This window comes from Hemibagrus wyckioides, linkage group LG17 (assembly GCF_019097595.1).
Source record: "Hemibagrus wyckioides isolate EC202008001 linkage group LG17, SWU_Hwy_1.0, whole genome shotgun sequence".
Lineage (NCBI taxonomy): Eukaryota > Metazoa > Chordata > Actinopteri > Siluriformes > Bagridae > Hemibagrus > Hemibagrus wyckioides.
In genome coordinates this window covers 23,956,067-23,974,710 of record NC_080726.1, presented here as the reverse complement: position 1 = coordinate 23,974,710, position 18,644 = coordinate 23,956,067, and the positions used below count along the sequence as shown (strand labels likewise).

The window sequence follows — 18,644 nt, the reverse complement described above, 5'->3', positions numbered from 1 at the left end:
TCTTGCCGCTAAAATGAATGATTCTGGAGGGAGATTTGAGGTTTGTGTATAAAATTCAGCAGTGTTTATCTGCATCATAAAGGAAAAGCAGCGTGTTGGTCTTTGTCACTTTCTCTCCCGCTGGTAGTCGCTGCACAGATTCACTCCATATTTGCAGAGAAAAGTTCAGCATCGTCTAAACTTTGTCACCAGAAGTCTGCAGCTCTCACTAAAAATGAATGATCTTTGTCTGAACGTAGCATTGGACTGAAAATGCTGCAGAAACACACCGCAGCTCTGTATCAATGATGTGCGCATTTCTTCCCCGGTGTCTGGTTATTGATTTCACTGGAAACATTCCACCTCAAACCCTAAGCTGTACTTAATATAGAACATGTGTAGCAGGTAAGATCTCAACCAGGAACTGAAACATCGCTTATTCTTGAATTCAACAAATCAATGATAGCATCCAGAGCAGAAATTCCACAGTAGGGAAGTGGTAGCTTAGTGGTCAGACTACTACTTGACTACTGGTCAGAAGGTTGTGAGTTTGAAGCCCAGGTCAACCAAGCTGCCACTGCTGGGCCACTGAGCAAGACCCTTAACCTTCATTTGCTTTGTTGTATAAAATGAGATAAGAGCATCTGCCAAATGTAGAAATAATGACACTTTTTACACACAGAACCTGTAGACCTATCGATCCTGTTTCACATGCCCTGCATCGTTTCTTGAAAACAACATACACTTCATTTTCTATTAAGACAATGAATGCTTAAATGTATAACAGGGTCAGTAAGGGAGGAGAGAAAAGTGAGAAAAAGGAATATGTGGACAGTTTATACACAATATTGCCAAAAGTTTTGGGATGTCTGACTTTACATGCACATGAATGTAATATGGAGTTGTCCTGCCCTCCGCAGCTATAACAGCTTCAACTCTTCTGGGCTTTCCACAAGGTTTAGGAGTGTGTTTATGGGAATCTTTTGACCATTCCACTAGAAGCACATTTGTGAGGTCAGGCACTGATGTTGGATGAGAAGGTCTGGCTCACAGTCTCCGCTCTAATTCATCCCAAAGGTGTTCTATGGGGTTGAGGTCAGGACTCTGTGCAGGTCAGTCAAGTTCCTCCACACCAAACTCACTCATCCATGTCTTTATGGAGCTTGCTTTGGTCACTGCTGTTCAGTCATGTTGGAACAGGAAGGGGTCATCCCCAAACTGGAACTAAGGGGCAGAGCCCAACCCCTGAATTCAATGATTTGGAGCGGTGTCCCAAAACTTTTCGCAACAAAGTGTATAAAAATATAACGTGATTCATTGTTTGTATTAAACTTCATTTAAACACGTTTCAACCACAATCAAGGGCGATTTTCAGAATCAGGTGTTTGCTCAGATACTCACAGGATCCCTGCTTCAGGACAACAAAAGCTCATTACAGAACCTGAACACAAACATGAAGGATTCAATTTGTGTAAAACTGACTAGCATTACAGGATTGCGAGAAGATGAAAAACAAATGGAAGGAGATTACTGGAGAAACTTTTCCTAGTGTCTCTGTTTGGATATCTCCTGAATTCCTGTAAATTTTGATTAATGACTAGATTGTAGGACCTGCTTTAATTACAATAAACCTTAATAACCCTGACAAGAGACATTGAACAATGAGGCAGTGTTTAAACAGTCTTTCTGCTTACTGGAGGAAGAAAAAAAAAACACATTTCTTTCAAAGTTCAGATGCAATAATAACATCTTAGATTTTCTCTCTCTCTCTCTCTCTCTCAGTACACACACCACTCCTGATCTCCCAGTGTTCCTGACCACTTCTGCCCTATCCACCCTGATGCCCTACTGCTGGACGTCTCATTAGCTGGTGGTGCTCACTGCTCCTGAGGATCATCTGCGGATGATATATGATCAAAATTGTGTCAGTTTTCATGTGCGAAGTGGAACTAACAAATAAAACGAACGCTGCACCTGCTGTTGTGGCTTGAGTTCATTTTTTCCATATTTAAAAGAGGAGCTTCATAAAAACAATCATGATGTCACTTCATCCATTACGAGACTGCTGAAATAAATCAATCAATGACAGCAACTTCACCGACATTATTCATATAAATAATCAAGCAAAAAAAAGAAATGTGGTGATCTGGATGGCCAGACACATCACCTCCTGCCTAATATTGTGTCGGTCCTCCTTTTGCTGCCAAAACAGCCCTGATCCATCGAGGCATGGACTCCACTAGATCCCTGAAGGTGTGCTGTGGTATCTGGCACCAAGATGTTAGCAGCAGATCCTTTAAGTCCTGTAAGTTCTGAGGTGCGGCCTCCACACAGGACTTAAAGGATACTTTTGATAGATACTGACCACTGCAGACCAGGAAAACCCCAAAAGAGCTGCAAGAGTTTTGGAGATGCTCTGATCCAGTGGTCTAGCCATCACAATTTGACCCTTTTGGTCAAACTCGCTCAAATCCTTACGCTTGTCCATTTTTCCTGCTTCTAACATCAACTTTGAGGACAAAATGTTGACTTGCTGCCTAATAAATCCCACCCACTAGCAGGTGCCATGATGAGGAGATCATCAGTCTTATTCACTTCACCTGGCACTGCTCAGTGAGGCAGTCTTGTAGCAATAACCTATTTTCTATAAATCCACTCAAGAGAGAGGCACGTGGTATTTCCAGTAACAAACATAACACGTGTACAAGCAATCTTCTTAGGATTAGCACTCAGCAGCTGATCGCACAAGATTCCCACTTTCAACTATTTCTCACAGTGTAATTATTCTGAATCGAATGCAGAACTGAAGGGGGATATGTGCTGTTCCGTCACTCAGTGTGTGTGTGTGTGTGTGTGTGTGTGTGTGTGTGTATGTTGAGAGGGGGATCCATCTCATGAATCACTCCTCCGTACAGACCTGCAGAGTGGGCGTCAGTGATCACAGTTCACAGTTACGTAAATCCTCACAGCGCCTGCCGGAGCTGCTGTCTACTGTAGCAAACCATCTGCCGCTCCGTCTCCTTCAATGGAGCTGCAGATCCTCTCTATCCATCTCCTCTTACCTCTATACACCATGGGCTTTTTACACAGGCTCGTTTTACCGTTTTTAAAAAGACGGTCATTTTAAAATGACCAGAGGAAAGAAAATTCTTCTAAGAAGCACCGTGGTGATCATACACTAGATGAAGGAAAAGTGCATGTCGGGTGTTTTACTCTCCGCAGCAGACCGTGAGACGGCGTGAGATCTTAAGTGCAGACTCGGTTCTTTACTGATTCTGTAGAGGCTTCGTTAAATTAAGCTCAAGATGCTGATTTTCTTTTTAGTGAAATGAACGTGAATCTGGGTTCACTGGCACCACCTGCTGTGAAATGACTGTAAAAACAAAAAGTGTGTGTGTTACTGGAGGATCAGTCACAGTGTGTGTGTGTTACTGGAGGATCAGTGACAGTGTGTGTGTGTGTGTGTTACTGGAGGATCAGTGACAGTGTGTGTGTGTGTTACTGGAGGATCAGTCACAGTGTGTGTGTTACTGGAGGATCAGTCACAGTGTGTGTGTGTGTTACTGGAGGATCAGTGACAGTGTGTGTGTTACTGGAGGATCAGTCACAGTGTGTGTGTGTGTGTGTTACTGGAGGATCAGTGACAGTGTGTGTGTGTGTGTGTGTTACTGGAGGATCAGTCACAGTGTGTGTGTGTGTGTGTGTTACTGGAGGATCAGTCACAGTGTGTGTGTGTGTGTGTTACTGGAGGATCAGTGACAGTGTGTGTGTGTGTGTGTTACTGGAGGATCAGTGACAGTGTGTGTGTGTGTGTTACTGGAGGATCAGTGACAGTGTGTGTGTGTGTGTGTGTGTGTGTGTTACTGGAGGATCAGTGACAGTGTGTGTGTGTGTGTGTGTGTGTGTGTTACTGGAGGATCAGTCACAGTGTGTGTGTGTGTGTTACTGGAGGATCAGTGACAGTGTGTGTGTGTGTGTGTGTGTTACTGGAGGATCAGTCACAGTGTGTGTGTGTGTGTGTGTGTTACTGGAGGATCAGTCACAGTGTGTGTGTGTGTGTTACTGGAGGATCAGTGACAGTGTGTGTGTGTGTGTGTGTGTGTTACTGGAGGATCAGTCACAGTGTGTGTGTGTTACTGGAGGATCAGTGACAGTGTGTGTGTGTGTGTGTTACTGGAGGATCAGTGACAGTGTGTGTGTGTGTTACTGGAGGATCAGTGACAGTGTGTGTGTGTGTTACTGGAGGATCAGTGACAGTGTGTGTGTGTGTTACTGGAGGATCAGTGACAGTGTGTGTGTGTTACTGGAGGATCAGTGACAGTGTGTGTGTGTGTGTTACTGGAGGATCAGTGACAGTGTGTGTGTGTGTTACTGGAGGATCAGTGACAGTGTGTGTGTGTGTGTGTTACTGGAGGATCAGTGACAGTGTGTGTGTGTGTGTGTTACTGGAGGATCAGTGACAGTGTGTGTGTGTGTGTGTTACTGGAGGATCAGTGACAGTGTGTGTGTGTGTTACTGGAGGATCAGTGACAGTGTGTGTGTGTGTGTGTTACTGGAGGATCAGTGACAGTGTGTGTGTGTGTGTGTTACTGGAGGATCAGTGACAGTGTGTGTGTGTGTGTGTGTTACTGGAGGATCAGTGACAGTGTGTGTGTGTGTGTGTTACTGGAGGATCAGTGACAGTGTGTGTGTGTGTGTGTTACTGGAGGATCAGTGACAGTGTGTGTGTGTGTGTGTGTGTTACTGGAGGATCAGTGACAGTGTGTGTGTGTGTTACTGGAGGATCAGTGACAGTGAGTGTGTGTGTGTTACTGGAGGATCAGTGACAGTGTGTGTGTGTGTGTTACTGGAGGATCAGTGACAGTGTGTGTGTGTGTGTTACTGGAGGATCAGTGACAGTGTGTGTGTGTGTGTGTGTTACTGGAGGATCAGTGACAGTGTGTGTGCGTGTGTGTTACTGGAGGATCAGTGACAGTGTGTGTGTGTATTACTGGAGGATCAGTGACAGTGTGTGTGTGTGTTACTGGAGGATCAGTGACAGTGTGTGTGTGTGTTACTGGAGGATCAGTGACAGTGTGTGTGTGTGTTACTGGAGGATCAGTGACAGTGTGTGTGTGTGTGTTACTGGAGGATCAGTGACAGTGTGTGTGTGTGTTACTGGAGGATCAGTGACAGTGTGTGTGTGTGTGTGTTACTGGAGGATCAGTCACAGTGTGTGTGTGTGTGTGTTACTGGAGGATCAGTCACAGTGTGTGTGTGTGTGTGTTACTGGAGGATCAGTCACAGTGTGTGTGTTACTGGAGGATCAGTGACAGTGTGTGTGTGTGTGTGTTACTGGAGGATCAGTGACAGTGTGTGTGTGTGTTACTGGAGGATCAGTGACAGTGTGTGTGTGTGTGTGTTACTGGAGGATCAGTGACAGTGTGTGTGTGTGTTACTGGAGGATCAGTGACAGTGTGTGTGTGTGTTACTGGAGGATCAGTGACAGTGTGTGTGTGTGTGTTACTGGAGGATCAGTGACAGTGTGTGTGTGTGTTACTGGAGGATCAGTGACAGTGTGTGTGTGTGTGTTACTGGAGGATCAGTGACAGTGTGTGTGTGTGTTACTGGAGGATCAGTGACAGTGTGTGTGTGTGTGTGTTACTGGAGGATCAGTCACAGTGTGTGTGTGTGTGTGTGTTACTGGAGGATCAGTCACAGTGTGTGTGTTACTGGAGGATCAGTGACAGTGTGTGTGTGTGTGTGTGTGTGTTACTGGAGGATCAGTGACAGTGTGTGTGTGTGTTACTGGAGGATCAGTGACAGTGTGTGTGTGTGTGTGTTACTGGAGGATCAGTGACAGTGTGTGTGTGTTACTGGAGGATCAGTGACAGTGAGTGTGTGTTACTGGAGGATCAGTGACAGTGAGTGTGTGTGTGTTACTGGAGGATCAGTGACAGTGTGTGTGTGTGTGTGTTACTGGAGGATCAGTGACAGTGTGTGTGTGTGTTACTGGAGGATCAGTGACAGTGTGTGTGTGTGTGTTACTGGAGGATCAGTGACAGTGTGTGTGTGTGTGTTACTGGAGGATCAGTGACAGTGTGTGTGTGTGTGTTACTGGAGGATCAGTGACAGTGTGTGTGTGTGTGTGTTACTGGAGGATCAGTGACAGTGTGTGTGTGTGTGTGTTACTGGAGGATCAGTGACAGTGTGTGTGTGTGTGTGTTACTGGAGGATCAGTGACAGTGTGTGTGTGTGTTACTGGAGGATCAGTGACAGTGTGTGTGTGTGTTACTGGAGGATCAGTGACAGTGTGTGTGTGTGTGTGTGTTACTGGAGGATCAGTGACTGTGTGTGTGTGTTACTGGAGGATCAGTGACTGTGTGTGTGTGTGTATTACTGGAGGATCAGTGACAGTGTGTGTGTGTGTGTTACTGGAGGATCAGTGACAGTGTGTGTGTGTGTTACTGGAGGATCAGTGACAGTGTGTGTGTGTGTGTTACTGGAGGATCAGTGACAGTGTGTGTGTGTGTGTGTGTTACTGGAGGATCAGTGACAGTGTGTGTGTGTGTGTTACTGGAGGATCAGTGACAGTGTGTGTGTGTGTTACTGGAGGATCAGTCACAGTGTGTGTGTGTGTGTGTGTTACTGGAGGATCAGTGACAGTGTGTGTGTGTGTTACTGGAGGATCAGTGACAGTGTGTGTGTGTGTGTGTTACTGGAGGATCAGTGACAGTGTGTGTGTGTGTTACTGGAGGATCAGTGACAGTGTGTGTGTGTGTGTGTTACTGGAGGATCAGTGACAGTGTGTGTGTGTGTGTGTGTTACTGGAGGATCAGTGACAGTGTGTGTGTGTGTTACTGGAGGATCAGTGACAGTGTGTGTGTGTGTGTATTACTGGAGGATCAGTGACAGTGTGTGTGTGTGTTACTGGAGGATCAGTGACAGTGTGTGTGTGTGTATTACTGGAGGATCAGTGACAGTGTGTGTGTGTGTGTGTTACTGGAGGATCAGTGACAGTGTGTGTGTGTATTACTGGAGGATCAGTGACAGTGTGTGTGTGTGTGTTACTGGAGGATCAGTGACAGTGTGTGTGTGTGTGTTACTGGAGGATCAGTGACAGTGTGTGTGTGTGTATTACTGGAGGATCAGTGACAGTGTGTGTGTGTATTACTGGAGGATCAGTGACAGTGTGTGTATTACTGGAGGATCAGTGACAGTGTGTGTGTGTTACTGGAGGATCAGTGACAGTGTGTGTGTGTTGTTACTGGAGGATCAGTGACAGTGTGTGTGTGTGTTACTGGAGGATCAGTGACAGTGTGTGTGTGTTGTTACTGGAGGATCAGTGACAGTGTGTGTGTGTTGTTACTGGAGGATCAGTGACAGTGTGTGTGTGTTACTGGAGGATCAGTGACAGTGTGTGTGTGTGTTACTGGAGGATCAGTGACAGTGTGTGTGTGTGTTACTGGAGGATCAGTGACAGTGTGTGTGTTACTGGAGGATCAGTGACAGTGTGTGTGTTACTGGAGGATCAGTGACAGTGTGTGTGTTACTGGAGGATCAGTGACAGTGTGTGTGTGTGTGTGTGTGTGTGTGTTACTGGAGGATCAGTGACAGTAGTCTCCACACACACACACACACACACACACACACAACATCCCATTACGACTGTATCATCACCTCAGAAGCAGTAACTGAAATGATACTGAATTTCGAAGCCCTCATCCCAACAAGAATTTTCTTACAGCCAGAACGTTAACAATAAATCACGTTCACATCTTCTGCTCTTCTCTTCTGACAGAACTCTACCTCCTTACCAATGCTGACTGATGCACTACACATACCTTAGCTTTCTTCATGTGGTTCATGACGTTTCCGAGATCCTCCATGTCGATAACGGAGCCGTGAGCTTTCTCCTCTTCACCTCCAGACTCTGGATCGCTGCTGGACTCAAACAGCTCCTACGACGTCAAAAACACCACCATGTTCACATCCCCAGGGGTTTCACTCCTCTAATACCAGTGCTGTTCATTTTCCGTATTCGTTTTGAAAAATGACTTCATATTTCTATATTCAGTTACAGCTTGAACCCCGATCTTCCGGTCAATGACCCAGAGCCTTAACTACTTGAGCTACCACTGCCCCCCAAAAATTTTTCTTTCCTAAATAAAACTATTTATTATGAACCAACAGAAACAACAGCCTATTAAAAACAAAGGCATTAATATGAAGCAGTTCCTGCGCTGACACAATAGCCAGAGCTGCAGATATAAGAAATTAATCAAAAAACATCTGACCAATCAGATTTGAGAGCTCAACTGCACTGTGAAATGCAGTTAATTAATGTCAAACGTTTCTCCCACAAAGTTTGCGGAACAAATCGACTTGTGAGAAATAAAATGCTGTTATTTTTCATTATTTTTAGAGAGGCATATTGACTAGAAATAAAATACCCCATCTGCACCTAAGCTTGGAAAAAAATATACTAAATACACAAATGGCTCTGGAGCTCAGAAACGTTACACCCGCTGCTCAGAATCCATTTACACGCAGGAGCCGTGAATAACCGGGGACAGTGTCGTTACCATGACTACACAAGTTATAAAAGATGCCAGATATAGGCGGTCTTGCCTCAGAGCTGTGCTTCTCGCCCTCCGCTTCCTCGTGGTGCTTCTTTTTATTCTTGCACGATCCTTTTTTGCACTCGCAGCTGCACGTCTTCTTCTCACCTTTAGCCAAGGCCTGAAGGCGCCTCAGGAAATCAGCTTTCCAGGCCTGGAAGTCGGCCTGGATGCTGCCGTTTCGGCTTTTCGCCACGTCGCAGTCGCCTTCGCGGCGGCTCATGACGCGGGCCGCACTCAGCATCCACAGCCACTTGTCTACATTTTTGCCAACCTGGAAATAGATCAAGTGTTTGCTGAATTTTACAGTAGAAGCTGCCTTTATTATTGCCACATTATACATCACAGCACCGTGACATTCTTTCTTTCTTCTTCACATATCCTAACTTTGGTATTTGAGGTCAGGGCACAGGGTCAGCCATGATGATATAGCGCCCCTGCAGTGGACAGGGTTAAGGGCCTTGCTTCAGTTATCCACATGAGGTGGTATGACCCTAGGAAAGCCATTTACATGTTGCATTGTTATTCAAAGAGTTCTTTAAAATGTACACAGCAAGTTAAGGATTCTTTAAAAAGGCATTTTCCTATGAAGGATTTAGTCACTCATGTGATTTAGACCATGCAAAAGGGACATCAACATCACATGTCCAATATTCTTCTGCTAAATAAAGAATTAAACACTAACATTTACACTGATCAGGCATAACATTATGACCACCTGCCTAATATTGTGTTGGTCGCACCTTTTGCTGCCAAAACAGCCCTGACCCATCGAGGCATGGACTCCACTAGATCCCTGAAGGTGTGCTGTGGAATCTGGCACCAAGATGTTAGCAGAAGAGCCTTTAAGTTGTGTAAGTTGCGAGGTAGGGCCTCCATAAAAGACTTAAAGGATACTTTTGGTAGATACTGACCACTGCAGACCGGGAACACCCCAAAAGAGCTGCAGTTTTGGAGGTGCTCTGATCCAGTGGTCTAGCCATCACAATTTGGCCCTTTTGGTCAAACTCACTCAAATCCTTATGCTTGTCCATTTTTCCTGCTTCTAACACATCAACTTTGAGGACAAAATGTTCACTTGCTGCCTAATATATCCCACCCACTAACAGGTGCCATGATGAGGAGATCATCAGTCTTATTCACGGCACCTCTCACTGATCATAATGTTATGCCTGATTGGTGTATATCACACTGTCTATTATATCCCCTTTATTTGTGCATTGAAATAACCTTCAACAGTTTTGACTTTGATTGTACTTTTTGTACTTTGTAAAATTTAAAACGGAAGCCCAGTTTGGTCATCCCCAAACTGTTCCCACAAAGTTGGGAGCATAAAATTGTCCAAAATGTCTTGGTATGAAGCTGAAGCATTAAGAGTTCCTTTCACTGGAACTAAGGGGCCGAGTCCAACCCCTGAATTCAATGATTTGGAGCGGTGTCCCAAAACTTTTGGCAATATAGTGTACCTCTTCCTGAAACACTTAAACTAGCCCTTACACAGGTTTTTAGGCTGATGATATCCTAAGTCTGTGATGTATTGAACCAGTGTTAATGTATTCATTGATAGAGACTGTTGTAGGTATCTCTGGATAAGAGCGTCTGCCGAATGCCAGGAATGTAAACGTAAATGAAAGCTTCAAACAAATCACGAGAACACAGTTAGAGCTAAAGAGTGTCGTGCTTCTCACCGTGTTGTAATGGCCGACGTACACGGAGTTCCCCAGGCCGAAGACGGCGTATCTCATTCCTTTCAGGTAGGTTTTGCCATAGCGGAAGTCAGTGGATGCCTCCTCCAGCCATTTATAGAACCATTCGGCGTTCTCAGTCGGCTTGCCATCGGTGTACGTGGCCATGAGGAACACGCAGATCATTTTACTGGAGCACTGTAGAGAGAAAGAACGTGAGATCAGTAAATCCAGGACTGATTAAACATTACACTCAAACAGTCTGTAAGTATTTGGACAGCTCTGAGAGGTTCATCAAAAACATTGCATTGTTTAGGATAGCTCGCCGTTTTGTTTTCCAGCCTATTAATACATGCATGGACACCTCTTCGGACCACAAATTGTTCCAAATTCAACACTCCAGAACTTTCTATCATGAAACGACGAGGAACCAGGTCACACCGGGCCATGAAACTACTTATCAGTCAAGTGCCATTTCATTTTGAGCCTGGAAAAATGGAGCAAGTATGTAAAAATGGCTCTAATCTCTAAACAGCTATTATAATATATTTGTTAAATTCCTTAAATTTAAATCACGTCTCGTCATTGTTTGTGGTGTACAAAGGCAGAAATACAAAAATTTTACCTAAACGGACCTGACTGCTTACACATTAAAAGATAAAATAAAACAGAAAAATTAAAGATGTATTGTTCCCTGTTCAGCATCGCCGCAGCACATCGTCCGAGCCACATGTTTGATTTTAGCACAGGTTTTACACCAGAATTCCTTTCCTAGAACAATCCTCCCATTTTATCCGGGTTTGGGACCGGCACTGAGTGTTAACACCTCAGTAACTGGGTCGGTTCCTTGCCCGGGAATCGAGACTGGGCCGCTGTGGAGGGAGCAGGGGATCCTGCCGCTGGTCACCATGGACCCCAAAAACAGAATATGTATAAATGATGAGATTATGACATTACGGATGCAATACAGTATGTACACAGAGCTGTTATCAGAGTCAGGTGAAGTTCAGAGTGCAGCAGTGTAATTACACACCATGTAACAGTCCTACATGTTGAGTCATAATGCAAATGTTCTTTAGTGTAAGAGATTGTTATTAAATCAGCCGTAGGATAACGCCAGCCTGTGGGATAAAAGTGTCTCTGAGACTGTGTGTGTGTGTGTGTGTGTGTGTGTGTGTGGCTCAAGTGGTTAGGGTCGTTTATAACAGGGCTTTTCAAACTGTAGGTCGCACAAAATCACTTGGCTGCAGCTAAATTTACTTTAAGGTGAATGAAACCAAACCAATCCGATAACGAGAGAACGACTCTTAAGAGACTATTCTTTTTTTTTTTCCAAAGGAATCATTTAAATGAACACACACACAAGAATCAGAGTCTGAATCAACAAAGCATTGATTAAATGACTCACTGAATCAATCGTCCGATTCATTTCTGTTGAAGTGTCACGTGTCTGCATCAGTAACGTACAATACACTACTGCAAACTACTACTAAAAGTATCACGGACCTGCGAGACGTCTTCAGATCACATCAAAACAACAAAAAAAAGCCACACAGTAAAGATATGACCAGTCCTATCTTCATCTAGGTTTTATTGCCTGCGAAGGTCCAGAGGGCGAGGAAGTCCCTCAATGTCTTTAATATTTAGAAAAGTTGACATGTGCTAGCATGAAACCCTCAAAACTTAAAGAGCATCTCACAACAAAGCATTCTGCATACGCCAACCAAGAGCGACCGGAATTTCTTCTAAAATAAGGAGAGCATCTTCGTCAGCAAAAACTGATCATAGGCACAGCCAGCATCCCAGAAAAAAAACACTGCAAGCCTCATTTCTATCTGTGTATCGAATCGCTAATAATCACTAATAAATAAAATCACGAATAAATAAAATCACTAATACATTTCCCTTGCTTACTCTTAAGCTTGCTCTTGACATTTGAATGGTTATCATCAGTGGCAGCCGGTCAATAGGGGGCACTGGGGCTCCGCCCCCTTAAAGTTAGCCAGAGAAGATTTCTACTTTAACACGTTGACAATAATTATATATTTTAATAACAAAATAAAAAAAACATTTAGTCGTACTATTCCACTGTTTGTCATATTATCATTTATTTAAAATTTCGTTCGTGTGTGTGCCTGATATATCTCACCCACTAACAAGTGCCATGTTTTTATTTTTATTCCTGATCACTAATCAATGATTCTGGGAAGAAAAAAAAAACTAATTAGAGACCTGATGCCCAAACATCCAGCCATTTTACCTAACTCTCTCCAACACAGTGGCTTGTTCATTTTAACATCTGATGTGCAGGACATTCTTTTTTTTTTTAATACTGTATCAGTACTAATGGTCTTTTAACAGAATTATGCCCAAACATGACCAGGTCAGTTTCCCCAGTTCAAGTAGGTTTGCAATTTATTTGGGGGTCTATAGAGAAATGATCAGACAAATGAGCACAAGACAGCAAAACGCCCGTTCCCTAACAGACCGATGAGACCCTGAAGACGGCTCAGAGAGGAGAACTTCATGTTGTCTACTTATTCTGAGAAGTGAAATAAAACTCATGTAGCTGGTTCATGCAGCTCACCTCATCTGACAGCTTGTCCTCCGGGTCGTAATCCTTCAAGTCAATCACGTCAGACTGAAACCCGAGCGCCTGGACCTCTTCTGCGAGCTCTCTGGCAAAACCCTGAGTGAAAGTTATGCAGGTTATATCCATATCTGTTAAAGCAGCCAGTCATATCTCTGGCCTTAGATGATCAGCATTGCTATTTGTCCGTTATTCCTAGTAACCGCATGTTTGTTTTTTTTTGTATTTAAATCACACAGGAAGTGACCACCAGTGTGCCAATTGCTACATCATACTCCGGGATTTTTCTGTGTCCCAATTCACCTACTTACACTATGTACACTTTTTGTGAAGAATAAGTACATATCTTGGAGTGTGTAGCAAAAGAGTATATAAGTCCAGGGACACCTTACATCTTTTTCATTTATCATTCCTTATAGAACATTTAGTATATCGTTTAACTGACCAGTCCTTTGATTCATTTGTCCACAATTGTCCTCTCTAATATGCACCCAACCATTAATCTGACAATAATAATGTCAGTTAGTGCTTAACTTTTGGGTTTTTACAGTTAATTATTGAAGCATCGCCGACATTATGTCACATCCACTATGTTTGCTGGTTGAATTCAAAGCAAACCCTCATAAAACTTGTCCTCTCTCGCATAAAGAGCTGCGAGCAACTTACACTTCGAAAACCACCTGGAACTAGATTATCCAGGGACCACTGGGATGCTCATTTAACATACTACTGATTTAATACTAATATGCCAAGTGATTAAAATGAGGTTTTATTAAAGTGCAGTTTTAGATGTTTCAACTGTCATTACCTCACAAAAAGCAAGTCAGGCAGCTTTCATGTAAATTAGTGCTAGCCCCAGGCACTGAGCTACTAATCAAGCATTAACTCTACAAAGCTCTTAGTCCTGACTGCTAACAATACATAATCATGTTTGACCAAAAACAATGCAAACCTTTGCAGTTCCAGTCTGTGACCCGTAGAAAATCCTTACACCGGCAACACTGACAACCTTCTCTTTGTCAGGTGTTGGCTCCTTCTGCTTCTCGGATTTGGAAATTGAGGCTTCTGCAGGGTTGATCAGCTTCTTCTGTAAGTAAGCATACAATATCTTTTAAATCCTACTATAAAAGAAGAAGAAGAAGAAGAAGAAGTGCTGAGGGCAAGAAGCCTTTATTATCGCCAGACATACATTACAGCACAGTGGAATTCTTTTCTTTGCATATCTTAACTGAGGAAGTTGGGGTCAGAGTGCAGGGGCAGCTATGATACAGCACCCTGGAGGAGGGAGGGTTAAAGGCCTTGCTCAGTTGCTCAACAGTGGAGCTTGGTGGTGCTGGGACTTGAACCCCGATCAAAAACCTAGACCCTTAACCACTTGAGCTAGCACTGAAACTATAAAGGTGACTTCCTGATATGCATGTTTAACGTCCTGTATTTAAAAGATGGAGAATAATACAGAAAACTACACTCATACCTTTTTCCTGGTCATGTTCACTGTTAACCATAAGCCAATGAGGAGAGCAGCTGCAGTGTAGACGTATAATCTGCTGTGCCACACGGCCAAAAGGAAGGATTCGGTGTAAAGCCAGGCATTTTCCAAACACCCTGCAAAATAACATGACAGGTGATTTTTCCATAGCTATGCAGATCAGATCATTAGAGCATATAAACCGACAATGCCTACAGTGCCATAAGCATTTTTCCAGGAGTGTATCCACTCCTGGAAAAATATACAGTACTGTCATGAATGATTCCGAATTCTCGTCGTTCACATCAATTCACATGTTAACCAGCTAAAACATTCATGTCTGTAATCATGCAGCTAGCAGGAAGAGCTCAGTACATATGCCCCATGCACTCCATGCAGGACTGCTAGTGTGTTCTCTACAAGAGCGCTAACTAGCACTGCAATAACAAGCAATGTGTCAAGTGCGGCTAGCTAGCTAGCTAGCTCAACACACTCACCTGCCACTTCAGCGGCGGATACAAAGGACAGAGAATTTGCTAACAGTGCTAAAAGTAACATCATTATTGCTCGATCACACTTCGCACTTCATACACGCGAAAAGGAAAACCACGTGAACTTCGTAACTCGAAGTATGACCAGGCTAGCGAGGCTCAGAAATGCGCACACAAGGAGGCGGCCATGTTGTTTTGACTGGGGAATCATGGGAACAGAGGCGGAGCTTGTTTCAGGTCTTTTTAATAGCGATGGGAAGTTCGGATCATTTTTACTGATTCGGATCTTTGAATCTCGTTCAGCAAAACAAACTGATCTTTTGTCGAGTTATTTCGTTCATTTCTGCAGAACATAATTACAATGTTAAGTGCTAATAGCCTCGACACAACTGCTTACGCAGACGTTGATCACATAAAGAATAAGACAAAAACTAGAAATTAACCCAAACCACACTGACAGGAACAATACAGAACTTTTTTTTAAATTTATTTTTCAGAAAATCTTCATTGCACATATCTAAGCCTAAGAGGTTGTCACGTGATGGGAGATGAACCGATCATGTTTCCCGTTCAGAACCGATAGGATGTTGCGCATGCGCGGTCAACGAATCACTCTCTGAAATGACTCTTTGTTCCCGAGTCATATTAATGATTCATTCGAAACGAACGGATCGTTCATGACCGATACAGCACACTACTTTTTAAGATTGACTATAGTTAAAAAAAATAGATAAATTAGGTATCTGCGGGAAACATGAAATAAAAATACAAAATTAGAGAATTAAAAATAAATGCCAAACGTAACAAACATTCCTAGTTATTCTTTTCTTCTTCTTCTTCTTCTTTGGTCTTTTCCCTTCAGGGGTGGCCACAGTGAATCATCTCTCTCCTCCTATCCCTATCTTCTGCATCCTCAACACTAGCTTCATATCCTCATTTATTCCATCCATATACCTTCCTCTCTTCCTCCTGCCTGGCAGCTCCATGTCTAGCATTCTCCTACCAATATACTCACTCTCCCTCCTCTGGACATGTCCAGACCATCTTAATCTGTCCTCCCTAACTCTGTCCCCCAAACGTCCAACATGAGACTGTCCCTCTGATGTACTCGTTCCTAATCCTGTCCAACCGTGTCCCTCCCAAAGAGAACCTCAACATCTTCAGCTCTGCTACCTCCAGCTCTGACTCCTGTCTCTTCCTCAGTGACACTGCCTCTAAACCATACAGCATGGCCGGTCTCACCACTGTCCTGTACACCTTCCCCTTGATTCTCGCCGATATTTTTCTATCGCACAGAACTCCCAACACCTTTCTCCACCCATTCCAACCTGCCTGCACTCGCTTCTTTACCTCTTTCCCACACTCTCCATTACTCTGGACTGTTGACCCCAAGTTCTGCTTTTTTAAAAAAAAAGAATTTATAAATTAAGTACTTTGCCATTTATATAATTGTCACAAGAATTATATATTTTTTGCTTTTGAAAGCTATGCTTTAAATAACTAGTGAGCTCAGCAGTATCATTTCATCATATCATGGAAACTTTTATTCAAATGTTTGAGTATGAGTTAGGCTATTAAAGTGGCCCCCAAAATTATTTGTATGCTTAAACCACACAAAGCCTTGGAAATATATAAATTTAACTGTCCCAAAAGTGGCATTTATTTTAAAAAAAGATACCACAACCACATGGTGTTATCATGTTTGCCTCAAATCCCTGGGATTGTGGTTTGATTCCTGTGTCTGTGGAGTTTGCATGTTCTCCTTGTGCTTCTGGGTTTTCTTCTGGGAAAGTGGACAGAAAGACACTCAGTGAGGGCTTTGTTAAACGTTACACTGCTTTAGTCTTTAGTTTGCCTTCATTTGTTTTGCTGAACTCGAACATGGTTGTGTTTTCATTTCATCCACATTCGAGCATCATTTCCTCATCATTGCCTCACATAGAGCTCTTTTTAGTAACATATTTTTTCAGAATGTAGCCAGGGAGGTGGCCATGTAGTTAGTTTGTTGGTCTTTTTAAGCAGGCACCTAAAAGAAGGCCTGGAGACAAGCCTGATCTTCTGTGTGGAAGTATGCTATTTGGTAGCACTTTCTTGTTCGTTTGTGCATGCACATGATCTGGATGAGCAGGTAGGCTAAGAGAATATCAATTGTTTGGCTTCACATTCACAAAGCCTTGTTTTATTAAATTATGTTTTTAATGTAGATGTAAACATTGTGGATTTGCCTGCCTTTGGTCATGCTCCTTTAATCCTGAATACCCTCAGAAAGTAGTTTGGGATTGATGGCTGTTTTGCAGGTAATTGTAGAGGGTTTTATATAGTGTTTGGAAGTGTTTTATTTTTAATGTTTTAATGAGATTAAAATAAAAGTTAAATATTGTTTTTTTTTTTGTTTTTTTTTAATATTAATTGTTTTTGTTAATTGTGTATTAGGTTTAGTTGATTGCTGTTCCTCCTGTGTTTGTTGTGTTACATTTCTTCAGCTAGCCGGTCTCTGCGTGTGTCCACTGTAGGCCTTCCAGCGCACCTAAGACTTGATTGTTGTGAACTGGACTGGCTAGCTTTTTTTCTTTTGTTTTTCCTCTTTATTTTTTTTTCTTCACTTCCCAGCCTTGTGTTGCTAGCCAACGTATGTACTCTGTGTGCAATACTGATGCTTTAAAGCACATGAACTATTTATTTGCATGAGAGTTATGTTTGTAGGGAAATTAACATTTGGTTTGGAGTGAGCTGTGTTTTATATGAAATTGTCTTTTTTTTTTTCTTTCTTTTGGACTGCATCTGAAAATGACTGTTTTCATTTCATATATCCTGGACTAAGCCCCCAGAAAGCCGTTAGAATTTTCGGGTTCACTCGGGGAAGAAGCCTGAGTCGTGCTGCTGCCTCTGACTCTAATGGTATCAGGGAAGCTTTTTGCCAAAGAACCACACAGAGATGGTGATTGAATAGCAACACTCTTTACTAAACTAAATTTAAAGTGAACAGGGAGTTATTTATACAGAAAGAAAGGTGTAATATTCAGTGTTCTCTATAGGTAAACAACAGATGTGGTGGTTGATGTTTTCACTGATGGTTTGGTGAATTTATTATGGAAATGGTTAATAACAGAAGAAGAAATGGTCAGCGAGTGTCTGTGTTCGGCACATGTTTATCAAAATAGAACAGACAAAAAAGTATATAATGGTCATAAACAAATCGTATCAAACAGTCAGCCAAGGGCCACGGTCAGCCCAGGGCAGAGCCTGCTGAGATATGTTCAGAATATATCTCTACTGTTTTTCTGTGCATGTTCTTTTGTAAACTTCACCCTTGCTGTCTTCTTTTTGAGGTTGATGAATGTTTTCTGCTGCACTATACACACACTTGCTGATGCTGTTTTTAAATAGTTTGTGCTCTAGTTGTATCTGGTCATTCTGATGTCTGAAAACATCCTTGGTGTTGTTTCTTGCCTGTTGTTCTTGACTGTATTTCATTCATATGTCCTTTGAACCTTTTTAGTAAATATCTAACTGTGGAGAAAGGAAGATCTAGATTAGTACAGATGATGCTTAGCCATTTTTACAATAACCTTTAACCGGCTGGACCCATGGTAAGGAATAGTGGAGGTATGTGGTCAATTATTTTCAGTTTCATACAGAATAGTTACATCAACTATGGATTAAATGTGACAACCAGAATAACCTGGTCCATAATGTACAAATCCTTTTTAGTTTAACACCGATCAGGCATAACATTATGACCACTGAGAGGTGAAGTGAATAAGACTGATGATCTCCTCTCCACCTGTTAGTGGGTGGGATATATTAAGCAGCAAGTGAACATTTTGTCCT

At 42.8% G+C, this 18,644-nt stretch overlaps 1 protein-coding gene across 2 annotated transcripts in view; it reads right to left on the bottom strand.

Moving 5' to 3' along the window:
- tyw1 (tRNA-yW synthesizing protein 1 homolog (S. cerevisiae)) overlaps window positions 1-15,017 on the bottom strand; it is a 62,333-nt gene extending 47,316 nt beyond the window's left edge. Inside the window, exons 1-7 of one of the 2 annotated variants that reach the window (XM_058413679.1) lie at window positions 14,820-15,017; window positions 14,329-14,459; window positions 13,807-13,941; window positions 12,852-12,953; window positions 10,268-10,462; window positions 8,590-8,853; window positions 7,803-7,919 (exon numbers count right to left, since the gene is read on the bottom strand). In XM_058413679.1, the coding sequence (XP_058269662.1) occupies window positions 7,803-7,919; window positions 8,590-8,853; window positions 10,268-10,462; window positions 12,852-12,953; window positions 13,807-13,941; window positions 14,329-14,459; window positions 14,820-14,883 (1,008 nt within the window). In that variant the 5' untranslated portion in view covers window positions 14,884-15,017. The remainder of the gene's footprint in view (window positions 1-7,802; window positions 7,920-8,589; window positions 8,854-10,267; window positions 10,463-12,851; window positions 12,954-13,806; window positions 13,942-14,328; window positions 14,460-14,819) is intronic. The other variant, XM_058413680.1, reaches the window with a different exon arrangement.
- Window positions 15,018-18,644: the final 3,627 nt, after the last annotated feature.